This window comes from Centrocercus urophasianus, unplaced genomic scaffold, assembly GCF_019232065.1.
Source record: "Centrocercus urophasianus isolate 14NV4802_14NV808 unplaced genomic scaffold, USGS_Curo_1.0 seq_21, whole genome shotgun sequence".
In the NCBI taxonomy this organism is placed as follows: Eukaryota; Metazoa; Chordata; class Aves; order Galliformes; family Phasianidae; genus Centrocercus; species Centrocercus urophasianus.
Genome location: NW_024884767.1, coordinates 5482323 through 5495475, shown reverse-complemented (window position 1 = coordinate 5495475; position 13153 = coordinate 5482323). Strand labels below are relative to the sequence as shown.

Here is a 13153-nt window from a genome sequence, read left to right as displayed (position 1 = left end):
TGAGCGTATTTGATCTGGACTACAGAAATGTATCTGCATAACCTGGACCAAATATTACATCTCGGTTTTCCTATAGACATTACATTAACTGCCTGGAAGTGTTGTTTGGTCACCTTTTGATACTTTTTTTTCTTTTTAATTTATGCATGTTTCATTTCCTAACAAGTTGCACACAATTGCACGCAGCTCACAATTGACTGTAACACTGACCTACTTCTGTGTGCATTGATCCAGACTGGCACTAGCAGATACATTCACAGTCATAAGCAGTACACACTGCTGTATACAGCCTCACAGATGACAGAGTGAGTGTGTGAGCAATACAGAATCTGTTTGCATATTTTTCACTGTTTCCCAAACATAGGTATGTAAGTCCCATATGTTATTAATTCTGCTGCCTTCCAAATCATGTCAGGTGTGTTAGGTATACCATGCTGAGAAATAAAAACATTTGTGTCACAGGCGTTAAAGCTGCCATTTATAAAGCCATTGCATCTAGATTTTCCAAATTAGTTTGGTTTGCCCCTCTATCCACAGGTTTTGCTAGTAGTAGTGTGGAGTCCAAATCAAGCCCACAGGTATTCCCGTCACTCCTTGGGGTTCTGGCACTGTTTTCTTACTGCTTTGGGTGGAAAAGCTATGGAAGAATGGACAACACTGATGGTGGAGTAAAGCAATCTGTCTCCATCTCAGATGCATCATTATCAATGGTGTGATTCCTAATGATATGGATTGCACCATAACTGAGAAAGGTGCTTTGGTTCAATGGACATTCCTCCCTCCTGTTTTGTTGAAGAGGATGACCTGTTTGTGTATTCCAAACTATCCCTGTAGCTGAGGCACTGTTTATCTAGTGTAAAATAGGGTGAAGATGAGACATACAATTATTACAAGGATATACAAGATTCAACTCTGCATTGAAAATAAGGAATTGAATCCTAATTTTTCCCTTAGCTCAGCTGAGGATTTCACTCCACAAAAAAAAAGATAAAATCATTGTCTGTTCATCTGAGTCTGTGGAACAAGCATGAACTGTGGTAAGCAAAGAGATGGAATAGAAAAAAATAGAGTCGTTCCTGCTCCAACAAATATATGATTTTTTTTATAAGCTCCAACAGCAGAAACAAGCAGAGTCAAGAAAAATAAAGAACGGCTAGAAAGTTAATTCACTTAGTTCTGCCATGAGAGACAGAGAAATTCAAGACCTATTCTCCATCAAGAGTAGTAGATTGTTTCTAAGAGCTGGGTTCATCTGCATTTCAGATGATTTCTTTCCTTTTGCATGTTTCAAACTCCAGGAATGATTCACAACTGAAGACCTTTACCCAGAAAAGTGGGTATTCCCCTTCACTCCAAGTTACTGCTGGCTACTCTTGTCAGCTCGTCACTTAACAGGGTATAAAGGGTGCTTTCCTTCTTAAACTTTATTGTCACCTCAAATTTCAGTGTAAAGTCTTCATGATTAATAGCAAAATGAAGCCCCACCAAACAATATGGCACATATAAATTCTTGGACTTGAACAAAAATAACAGAAGGTTTCAACTACAGCTGTAAAAGTGATCAACTATTAACAACCATCCAAGTTTTTTGTCATTATTAACAATGCTTGCAGAAGTAAAAATTCGAAAAGGGAATAACTTGCAACTTAATGCAGTCTGAATAGGAGATATTCCAGTAAACTGGTAATTTGAAATTATTAATTTGTTTGTAGAAAATAGGAAACATTCAAGAAGACTGAAGTGACTGAGGAATGAAGTAAAAAAGCAGCAGGAAGAAAAAAGGTCTACAGGTAACAAAATAAATTAGGTTAGTCAGTCTAAGAGAAAGTCATAAGCCAACGTATACAGAGGAGATGAAAAAGAATTTCAGTACTGATAGAGTGAGCAGAAAGAAACATCTTCCAGAGAGAATATTTATTTTGGCTAATTATATGTATTCAGGAAAACAAAACAACAAATAAAGAGAACATCAGGAGTCACTACAGACTGAGCAGTTTAGATCTCTGTACAGTATAAAACAAAAGAAAGACAGTGCTGCATTTTGGGGAACAGTTGCAAAAGCAATATAATTGACAAACATTCTGCTTCTAACTATATCACAATGCATACATCACATTAAAAAACACCCTTAAAACACCCATTCACCTCTTCCCCCATTAAGGCTGTACACGGTTTTAGACTAACTTGTTTATCACCTTTAAAACCACTGTCTGTGAGGATCAGCAACACAGTGGAGCTATTGGACAGACAGTTAGGGTTCTCAGTGCATGCAACCTGACAATAATTCCAGGAAAACATCAGATACCACATTTATATCATTAGAAGAAAACACTGCATTTAGATATATATTCTTAATTTGCAATTCCTTGCTTGGTCTGATCACCTGCTAATTGGATATCTGGTGTGGTAATGTATATAGCTGCATATATAATACAGTTTGATATGATGTGTGCTATGGACAAATCCTGTCAAAATAACAGAAACATAAATGGGATAATTCAGTCATTAGTGGTAAATAAGCATTTTTAAAAGAAGGTACGGGAATATATTTTCCAAACAACCTCACAGATTTCCACTTTGACTGAAATAAAACTGATACTTCGCTATGATGTATTTCACGGTCACATAAGTTCAGTTTGTTTTTACCTCATGTATAGTTGTATAATACATCAAAATTCTGACAGTATCTATGAATGTATACAGTCTTTAATTCAAACTTAGGAAGGTATACTTCACAAATCTAATGACTAAAATGCTACTGACTTCAAAAAAGACAGTGTAGTTTAACTTCAAGAGAGTGTTTCAAAGGACCAATTACAAGTTTAGAAAAGCTAGTAACTACAATAAGAAGTTCTTCAGTGTTTTTAGTCAATAATGCCTATAGGACAAAGTGAGATGTGAAAACTCTTATGCAGTTGTAATAGATAGTAGAGGAAAAATTCTTTATAGTGCTTTAATATTTACTTCTAGACCTCTGACACTCTAGGTTTAATAAAAAACAGAATGTTTTTTTTTTTTCTGTAGTAGCACTGCAATACCAACATATGTACACACAAACAAAAAAAACCCAAAAACACATAAACACAGTCTCAGTTATTTTACAGAGGTTTTGGGGAAGGGTGAAAAAGGTCTATGAGACTAACCTGAATGAGCATCCAGCTGAACTGGCAGAGATAAAGGTAATGTGTAACAGATGCAAGTGCGGAGCAGCTTTCCTCAGACAGATGTTGGCTTAGGTAAGCAGAGGCCAGAAATGAAATCTGTAGGGAAAATACAAAATATATATTGAAGTCAAACTTAATGATTTTAATACTAATGATGGGGGTTGCTAGGAGGGGTGAGAGGAAATAAATTATCTTCAGTTTCAAAGTAACACACTAAATTACAGTTCCAGAGACTGAGGGACACCTTGGAAATTTACATTTAATATTCACACAAAAGAAATGATCTTTCAGCAGCGTCAGCCACAAAACTAGCTTTACAATTCTTGCAATCTAGTTTCCATTACATCCATATCTGAAAAATTATAGAGATTTACTTTTTATTATTGAATATTGTTCTTCAGCCTATTTACAATGCAATATTAGATACCAGTTTTCAAACTGAGGATGGAGATTTTCCTCTGTAAAATGAGACACTATCTTCTGACTTCTGTAAGGCCAGAAATTTTATTGAGTGGTAAGAAAAATAATTTATTCCTATTGTAATTTAGGTTGGATGTCAGGGGGAAGTTCTTTACAGAGAGAGGCTGCCCAGAGAGGTTGTGGATGCCCTGTCCCTGAAGGTGTTCAAGGCCAGGTTGGATGGGGCCCAGAGCAGCCTGGTCTGGTATAAATGCGGAGGTTGGTGGCCCTGCATGTGGCAGGGGGGTTGGAGATTCATGATCCTTGAGGTCCCTTCCAACCCTGGCCATTCTGTGATTCTGTGATTTTGTGATTCACTACTACTGCTGCCTAACAGCAGGCAAGGATTTAACACTTACCAAAATGATATAAATTATTTTCCACAGACAAGCCAAATGTCGAAGGATAATATGCTAACAGAATAAGCACCTAATCTATTGTGGAAAGAATAAAGGTACTCCACCACCAACTGATTACATTGAGCACTACTAAACAATGTCAGCATTAGAATTAAATCTAAAACACATCTCAGAAATGTTTAGCTCTGTCTTCTGTGATTTCTTTCTTCTTTTTAGTAGAGGAAATAATCCAACAAGCAGACTTCATTAAAGATTTACAGTGTTCACATAAAGAAAAGTTTGTTTTGCCTATTGAATGCTTGCATAAGTGGTGATTTTTCCTTTCCATTACAAAGAAGATATTTTGATAAACAGCCCATTAACTTGCTGGTAGTACAATCTGTAGGCTGTGGAGACTGCTTCAGAACAGAGTTAGGGAGTGTCAGTTTTCAGGAGATGGGTGAAGAAAGAAGTTGAAGTACCAGAGGAGCTGGTATACACCTGTACGAAATGGTCTTGGGCCCAGCATCTTTTCTGTCCAAATATCCTTATGAAGACAGGCTGTGTATATTGACAAATACTACAGCAGATAGGTATCTCTCACATACACAGTGATGTCCAAGAATGAAAAGGACGAATATGAATGAACAACTAGACAACAGTTGAAGTAAAAGCAATTGTAAGATAAATTTCATGTTCTAAAGGAAACAAATGAACTTCTAGTATTTGATGTGGTGCTCAGGAGCATTCCAGTAGAAAATGGAGTCTAATCACTGCAACATAACCAGTTGGTTATCAAGAGGTCAATAAACAGCTTAAAATAGACTGCTGTTTGCCTAGTGATGACTTGTGAAACAACTGCCATTGTCTGGGGTGGATTAAACACCCACCTAGTGCCATCCACTAGGAATATACAAAACAAATTTTTGCACCTGTGCATCACTAGCTAGCTCAAACAGTGCCAATAGTACTTTTCCTAACATTTGAATAAATGTATGTACTTACAACAAACTGAGTACAACACACAGGAGGCAGGGCTTTATCACCTTTTGTTCTCTGCAGGTTTGTGTTTATGTCAAGAAGAGATTGTCACACTGAAGACAAGGAAGGGATGGAAAGAGAAGCGCAGACTGAGAAAGCTGTGGGAATATGTTCTTGGCACCTTCTCAGCCGAAAGACTTTTGCATTTGCAAAGAAACTGTCACTGCAAGTTTCTTTTTCCTGTTTTTCAAGAAAAATAATTTCTGGCTTTTTTTGTTTTTGTTTTTGTTTTTGTTTTTGAAAGATATGGAAGAGGCATCTTGATATGTTAACAGTTTTCTAACAAAACAATGTTAAGTGCCCAAAGTTTTGCTGAATGAGTATTCTTCTCTTAGGCATGACCGATGCTGATAAGGCAACAATACAGGTGAAACAGCTACTCAGCTAAGAATGCTTTGTAATTAGTAGCATTAGAGGATTTCAGACTACAAACAAACAGAGGTTAAAGAAGCAAAAAAAAAAAAAAAAACACCTAGATATTTTTATCATGGTGATTGTTAATTTGTATCTTGAACAGAAGATATATCAATTTTTAACTGCAGCGGGCCAATCTTTTATAGTGATGAACCTATTACTTAACAAGGGAACGACATACCATGCGCTGGAATAAGTTTTCACTCTTGAAACAACAATAAAAAAAATAAATCTCCTGATACCAATTTTCTGAGTTCTGTTTATAGAGATTATACACTTGTAAATGTTCCTTTGCAAAATATCGTTGTGGCATGCTATTTGGTTCTATGAGGAGATTATATACATAATGTTTTTTACTGCCTGTCATTTTTGACCCAAATTGATCTGAGAAGGCATAATAAGTGGCTGACATAGCAGTCTGCTCATTTTTGTTAATCTGTATGTGATGTTTCTGGGTCACATTCAAAATCACTGAGTGATAACATAACACTCAGAAGATTGTTAATTACAAAATGAAAAACATATAAAACAAAAAATGAAAAGTAATTCACTACCGTTAAAGAGCAAAAACATCTTTGCCAGGGTTCCTATGTGACAGTCAGTAAATGAACAAAAGAATACTGCAGTTCCTCTGTAACATGAAAATAATTACTCTGCAATTACATACAAGGAAATTAGCACCTGAGCACTTAACCTAAGTCACCACCACCAAATCAAAACAGGACAAAACCAGACGATTTTAAAAACTACGTTTCTGTAATTTTCTTTCATTTTTAAGCCATCTTATGGTTTCCAGCTTGCATGCATTTGTGGTCAGTTCATATCTTCTTGTTGTGCTGTAAACCCCTCTTAGGTTAAACACTATTTCCTTCTTATGCAGTTGCACTGCAGTAAGTTCTGTTCCTCATGTGAAAGTCTTTGCATCCTGCATATCAGTTTGTTGCCACTCTTCTACACGAGTTCTACTTTGGTTCTGTCCAAGATTCTCATCCAGCAGTTTTCTTATCTCCCTATTTATCTTGAAAATACTTCTGATATATGGTAGTACCACTGTTATCTCATTGTCATCTGGTACAGCCGGTTTTACTTCTCTTTTCCAACTGACTACCCCTTGTCAAGGGAAAAATATTTTGCTAACAGCCCACGAGCTATGACCTTTTCCCTTTAATCTCGTAAATAGAACCGTATTTCATGATTCAACCTTCAGAGCTATTCAGGTCTTTCTGTACTTGACCCCACTACTACATTATCGTGTCAGTGCATCTCTACCTATTGCTGTCAGCACATTTTGCCAGGGCACATTGTTTTTTGTTCTGTAGACCAGTGCCTTTGGATCATTGGAATACTTCTCATTGTTCACTACCCCCACAGCTGTCTTCTTCCCATTGCTGTCTCTTCCTACATTCAACTAAATCTCATTGGACTAATCCTCTTCTATTATTATTTTACTAATTATGTGACACATCAAGTATTTTACTGAATTTATCTTACCAAAGCAAACTATCAGAATATTCTGGCATGATCTCAGTTTAAACACAGGAGAGGGCTTATTTTCTTTCTTTACCTCTATGTCTTTTGATAGATTTTTTTTCTAATGTCTCACGTTCTTCTAATACTGAATTAATGGACTTGCAGTTGTCAAGATTACTCCTCCCTTTTTAATCTACTATATTTCAGTCCCATAGCAATCTGATTTGGAGGATTTGCTATAAGCACTTGATGCTAGACCTCCAGGGGCTAATTCCGGAATTTTTGACATCAGGAACAGGGACTTTTTTGTTCCATCATAGTAATGCACTTCAGTATTTCAGTCCTTCTCCTTCCTCAGTAGCCACAGCCTTCACATTATATTATTCGCTTTTTTTACCTCCCTGTCTTATTTCCAGTGCAAATATTCAGAGTCAATATCTTCTTTGAAAATGGGAAGATTTTTATTTTGCTACTGTGAAACCATACTTAATGTATTTACATTTTTCTTTTCTGCACATTTTTTACCAGATATTTTAAGTTACTATATCTTTATTTACATATCTAAAAATTTGTTAAAAAATTCACTGAAGATTTCTCTACTCTCATACACTGTGATCACAAAAATATACATGACATGTTCATTTATGTCAACTATATATGATATGAGGAAATCAATTTTCTAAAGCTATTCAGAATTAGTGGTGCTAGATTTTGTTTGTTAGACAATTTACTTTATTGATAAAGTAATCAATCTAAGTGAAGTTTGTATATTGTTTGAAAGTGAAAAGGGAAAGATGTGAAAGCTAGAGCAACCTCATACCAACCAGGTAAACAATAGCAGCTGAAAAGGAGGTTGGCTGAAGCAAACAGAAATATGAAAGAAGAATGAATAAATTGAATAAAAGGAACAGTAATTACTGCTTACTGTGGTTAGATGCTGAAATGCTAGCATATGATGGACTTCAAAATGAAGATACAGCATGTGATAAATGGAAACAAATCTTACCTTTAGTTTGAACCATAAAAGTTATAAATGTAAACTGCATACACCAGACTAGAAGGGATTGTGTTTGGGGGCAACTATCACATCTACGAAGCCCAAATTATTCATAGGATTATATAATATTCATTCATTGTATAAGCAAATCCAGAATGATGCATGGAAAGGAGTGAGGGCCTCTGAAGAAACCTAAACATTGATTAAATGCTTCTTAATATTTTCAGCATTCCACATATGTATTCTTTTTTCAAGTGTCAAGGAACTATACACATTTGCAATGGTACCCTTTGTAACTGAGTGATGCATATTTTCATAAACTCTACAAAAAAGCAGCTTTGAAAATATATTTCTCTGCATGTAACATTTCAAGAGTGACAATAACTCCAAACAGACATTCAAAGTATCAGCACTTCCTCTTACTTCTGCATTACAGTCTGCACTGCATCTTCCACCAATTGTTTTAAACTTGTTTGAAAGCACTTTGGAATAGTTAGCAGTGTGCCATCACTTCAGAACTGTTCCACAGAAATGTTGTAAAGTTATTGAATTCTGAGTGCTTTAATGGAAATATATACATTCATTTTTATATTTAAATGGGATTTTTCCCTTGATTTTTATTACAAATTATATTGTATCATCTATTCCTGGTCAGAAAATATGCAACACTCAATGAAGAGGACAGAAATAATTTATGCTGAAGTCCACATACATTTGCCAACATGAACCATTGCATCTTATGATGCTGCCCTGATTCTTCTACCTGATAATTCAGTAAGTATTTTGTGAACACCTAGGTATATGAATACCTAGGTATATCTTATGTGGTGTTAGCCACAGAACTCCTTCACAGCACTGTACTTTATGCAGTTTTAGTATGTAAAGGGCAATAGTAAAATAATAAAATAGTAAAGCATAAACAACATTTGCCAAATGTTAGGAATTGCTAAAAACATTCTCATACAGGGAGTACAAATCTGAGAGTAAAAAACGTTCCCTTGCATTAGAAGTGCTGACTGGGTAGCACATTGCTGTGGGCTATGTGAGGCCTCAAACAAAAAGCTGTGGAGAAGAGTAACCCAAGCAGATGAAAAAAAGCAACAAGCAGCAGAACACAGCGAGCTCTGGAGCTAGGACAGGCTGCATCTGCTGGCTCCACACAGTTTCACTTTCTCATCCAAGCAGGAAGACCCCCCTGCCCCCCACATCTCTTCTCAGACTTCCTGATGGAAAAGCAAAAAAAAAAAAAGATCCTTTCCCATCAGGAGAAACCAAGCTGCCAAATGAAGAACATATCTGCGTACTTATGTTGCACTTTTATCATCTCTGCAGATTCCTGTCTCACAGTATGAACACACAAAGCTTCAGACATCATCTTCTTCTAGACATGTCTTCGTGCATGTCTTACAGAAAGTGATCCTAATAGCTGCCATTTCATTTTTCACATACAGTGAAATTATTTATTTCGTTATTTATTCTTTTTCAATTCAAAATGTGTTAAGTTTGTTCCAGGCAAGGGAAGATTATCTCCTTCAATGTATAACTTGTCTGCATGCTTTTCCGCTAAAAAGAAAACAACAAAAGAGCCCAGCCTCATGCTATCTGTCTTTTTACCAGCACAATTTCATAAGACTGTAGCATGCAGATTTTACTGTGCTTTTCCTTTAGTTGGACTTAACTGCAGTGAACAATAACATATGAAAATAAGCATGTTAAAACTCCTGTGTCCTCACTGAACTGCTCTCCTCTGCTTTGAATTTACTTTATATGGGTAAAAAAGGGGTGCCCTCAAGGAGCACAGGGACACTGCTTAATAATAGTGCAGATGAATCATACTTTTTGTTACTGCTTGGTAGGTCAGGACCACACTGATGTGAGCCAAGTGTTCTGTGTTTGTGTTCTGATATTAAGTGCTGAGACAAAAATACCAACAATGGATGTACCAAAAATTCTGGAGATTTATGGTCACTAGCAACAATTCTAACTCAGACTTCCTGGAAAAAGTAACAATACAACACACAGCATGTTTCAGAGCACAGAAAAAAAAAAATTAAAAAAAAATTATGTAATTTAGAAGATTCAAAACACAGTGTTTAACTGGGTCAAAAGAAAAGTTCAATAACTACCATGTAACCTCATCTTTACTCTGTTTTAATGATGCAAAAATGAGTTAAGTTCCTCTGTGGATTTGCGTATATGCTCCATGATTTCACTGATCACTAAACTGTTTCAGAAATTAACATAATTCAGAGAGTGGTGTCTTATAACTGCCACCAGAAAAACAATATGTGCATTCAGCCTCATTTCTTTTGGCTTCCATCATTATCCAGAGCATATATTCTAATATCTATAATTGCCTTATGAACAGAAACTCTGAAGTCTGAAAGGGAATCCGCACTGTATGTTTTAGAGACTGTTTTGTTTTATGCCTTATCTGCTCCTAGTGTTTTTATTACACACCAGTGCAAACTGGCCCCTTGAAGTAAGAAAAGCTAAACTAAAATAGCTTGCAATACTGATTCAGAACACAGTGACCCACAACACTTTTGTATATGAGATGTTCACACTACAATAGGCAGCAGAAAAGCTGGCAACCATTTTAAGAAGCGATTAGCCATCAGCAACCATATGTTACTCATGCCCTTCCCCCAGCTGAGCAGGATGCCAGTTGGTTTCACACTGGGCTCACTCTCTACTGTCTTCACTTTCCATACTTTGGCTCAGGACTTTTTGTTTCCCCAGACCTGGTGGCCAGCAGTCTGAGGGCAGGAGGGGGTCAGGAACCACAGTAGCAGCTGGAAGCCTCAGGAGAAGGCTGTGGTAACTCCCTACCTTTAAAAGCACCAAATTGTGTGGTCAGCTGGAACATGGTTTCTCTAGTGATGTACCTTACAGAGAACCCATTGAGTGACACCCATTGAGAAGTTTTAGGGTTGTTTTTGTTTGTTTGTTTGTTTGTTTTTTGTTTCTTTGTTTGTTTTTTAATAAGGGAAAACAAGGAATAGCAGGCTCTCAGAAGGTTAATAATCATTTTAGTTCTATAGGCAGAATCAGAACATAGGTAATATAGGCATAAGTGCCTATATTTTGTACCGCATTTAGATCTGGTTGAAAGATGTACATCTCTGTATGTTACAACACAAGATCCAGGTCCACCTAAATCTCACTGCAAGATCCTTAGCAATACAACAATTCTGCCCTAATCATGCAAGCACAAGCTGGGAAAGCTTCTTTTTACAATCATGAAAGGTATATATGTTGTCTTTTTCAGTCTTAAGTACCCAGACACAGCTCAGGGCACTCTGAACATGCTGATTTGGCAGGTCCCAAACAAGCTGTTCTGAGGATGTGAATTTTCTATGGTGGGATTTGCCTCCTGCTGTTTTCTGTCTAGAAATTCAGATTAGACCTCAAGTAGATCTGCCACAGCAAATTAACTGTCTCTGGAAGCCTCTCACGTGAGATTTACTTAAAAGACATACTTAAGGGGTGTGACTCTCCTGGAAAGAGCACAGCAGAGTGCTGCAAAGATGATAAAGGGCTTGGAGCACCACTCTTATGAGGAAAGGCTGAGCGACATGGGTATGTTCAGCCTTTAGAAAACAAGTCTCAGAGAGGATATGATCAATGTCTGTAAATATATAAGGTGTGGGAGGCAAAGGGATGAGGCCAGACTGTTTTCAGCGGAGTGTAGTGATAGGACAAGGGGAGATGGCCACAAACTGAACTTACTTCTTTACAGTAAGGTTGACAGAGCACTGAACAGGCTGCCTATGGTGGTTGTGGAGTTTCCTTCTCTGGAAGAAGACCTGCCTGGATGCCTATCTGAGCAACCTGGACTAGGAAATCTTCTTTGGCAGGGGGATTGGACTCAATGATCTCTAGAGGTCCCTTCCAGCCCCTACAATTCTCTGATTATGTGATTCTGTGACTGTGATTGGGTAAAACTATTACCAATGTGATTTTTCACTTTCTCCATTTCTGGGTATAGTTTTTCCTGAAGTTCAGATTAGTGAAACAAGTGCACGCAAATTTGACAGTTGGACATTTTATTAGCTCTAAACTGAATTTAGTGCTCTATTCAGGCTTAGAATCCTATGATGTTGTGTAAATAGCATAAATGCAAGGGGGAAACGTCTATTAGCTACTGATGCTTTGTGTATTTCTTTCATCTTCAAGATTTTTCTAGAGTCGTTATCCAGAGTCATAACCATGGCTGAAGTAAACTGCAGCTATCTGCCTGCAAGCCTACAAATTTCTGTCCTAGGCTAATGACAATATAGTGTAAGGCATCTTCATCATAAATCAGGGTCCAGATACAAACAAATGACCTGATTAATATTTCATGCATTGTAGCAGAGCTCTTCTATGCTTCTCTATATGACTAGGCAACTAAGCAGTTTAACTTTCGTAACAAGTTTTTAACACATGAAGATATATTTACTTAAATGAATGAAATGCTCTTCAGCAAGAGCTAACACTTCTTAGAATAGTGCTTACAATGAATAAATGAAAGCACATCCAGTAGTCTCATGAAGATCATGCTTTCTATATGCAAGATCTTGCTTCCTATATTTCATTCTTAGCGCTTGTTGAAGAGTACTTCATTCCCTATGTTTCTATTATTTGTAATCCTTGATACAAAATAAATACTTGTATTATTTAAATTTCTATGGCAACATTTCATCCAGATTCCTAACAAAGGTTCAAATATGACCCAGAGAATAATCATTCGGACATTATCTGTTGTGATACAAATATCTTTACCTGTCTGCTTTCTCTGCAAACAAGGCTTCACAACAGAAGAGTATACGCCTTCCCTCCCCAATAAAAGTAGAATATAAAACCTCTGTATTTGTTGTTAATCAACAGGTTGACTTTAGAACCTGCAAAAATCATTGTGAATTACATAGCGTAGGCTTTGCCTATAGCATAGGCTATAAGAAACAGGAAAGATTTGAAGTGATTTGAAGATAGGATTTTTCAGGCACTACAATAATACCATCACAAAGATGTCAGCTGACAAAGAGTACTAAATAGCATTAAATAATCTAGTACTCGTAATTTACCTGTTTTGCACAGACTCACCTTGTCTATAAACAAGCCAGGGAAGGAATTAGGTCACTAGCACTCTAAGGAATAGCTTAGATTAAAAACAGACAAACAAGAAAAATGCATGAGGTGTGCCAAAAAGATAAGGATCCTAGAAGTGTGCCTAACCTTAAAGCAGTAATGTAGATTAGGTAACAACTTTTAATACTAAGACAATA

The 13153-nt window shown here is 36.7% G+C and overlaps 1 protein-coding gene across 1 annotated transcript in view; it reads right to left on the bottom strand.

Moving 5' to 3' along the window:
- Positions 1 to 13153, bottom strand: part of ADGRV1 (adhesion G protein-coupled receptor V1) — a 267806-nt gene that overhangs the window by 80052 nt on the left and 174601 nt on the right. Inside the window, exon 85 of the mRNA XM_042822761.1 lies at positions 3144 to 3260. Coding sequence (XP_042678695.1) covers positions 3144 to 3260 — 117 coding nt within the window. The remainder of the gene's footprint in view (positions 1 to 3143; positions 3261 to 13153) is intronic.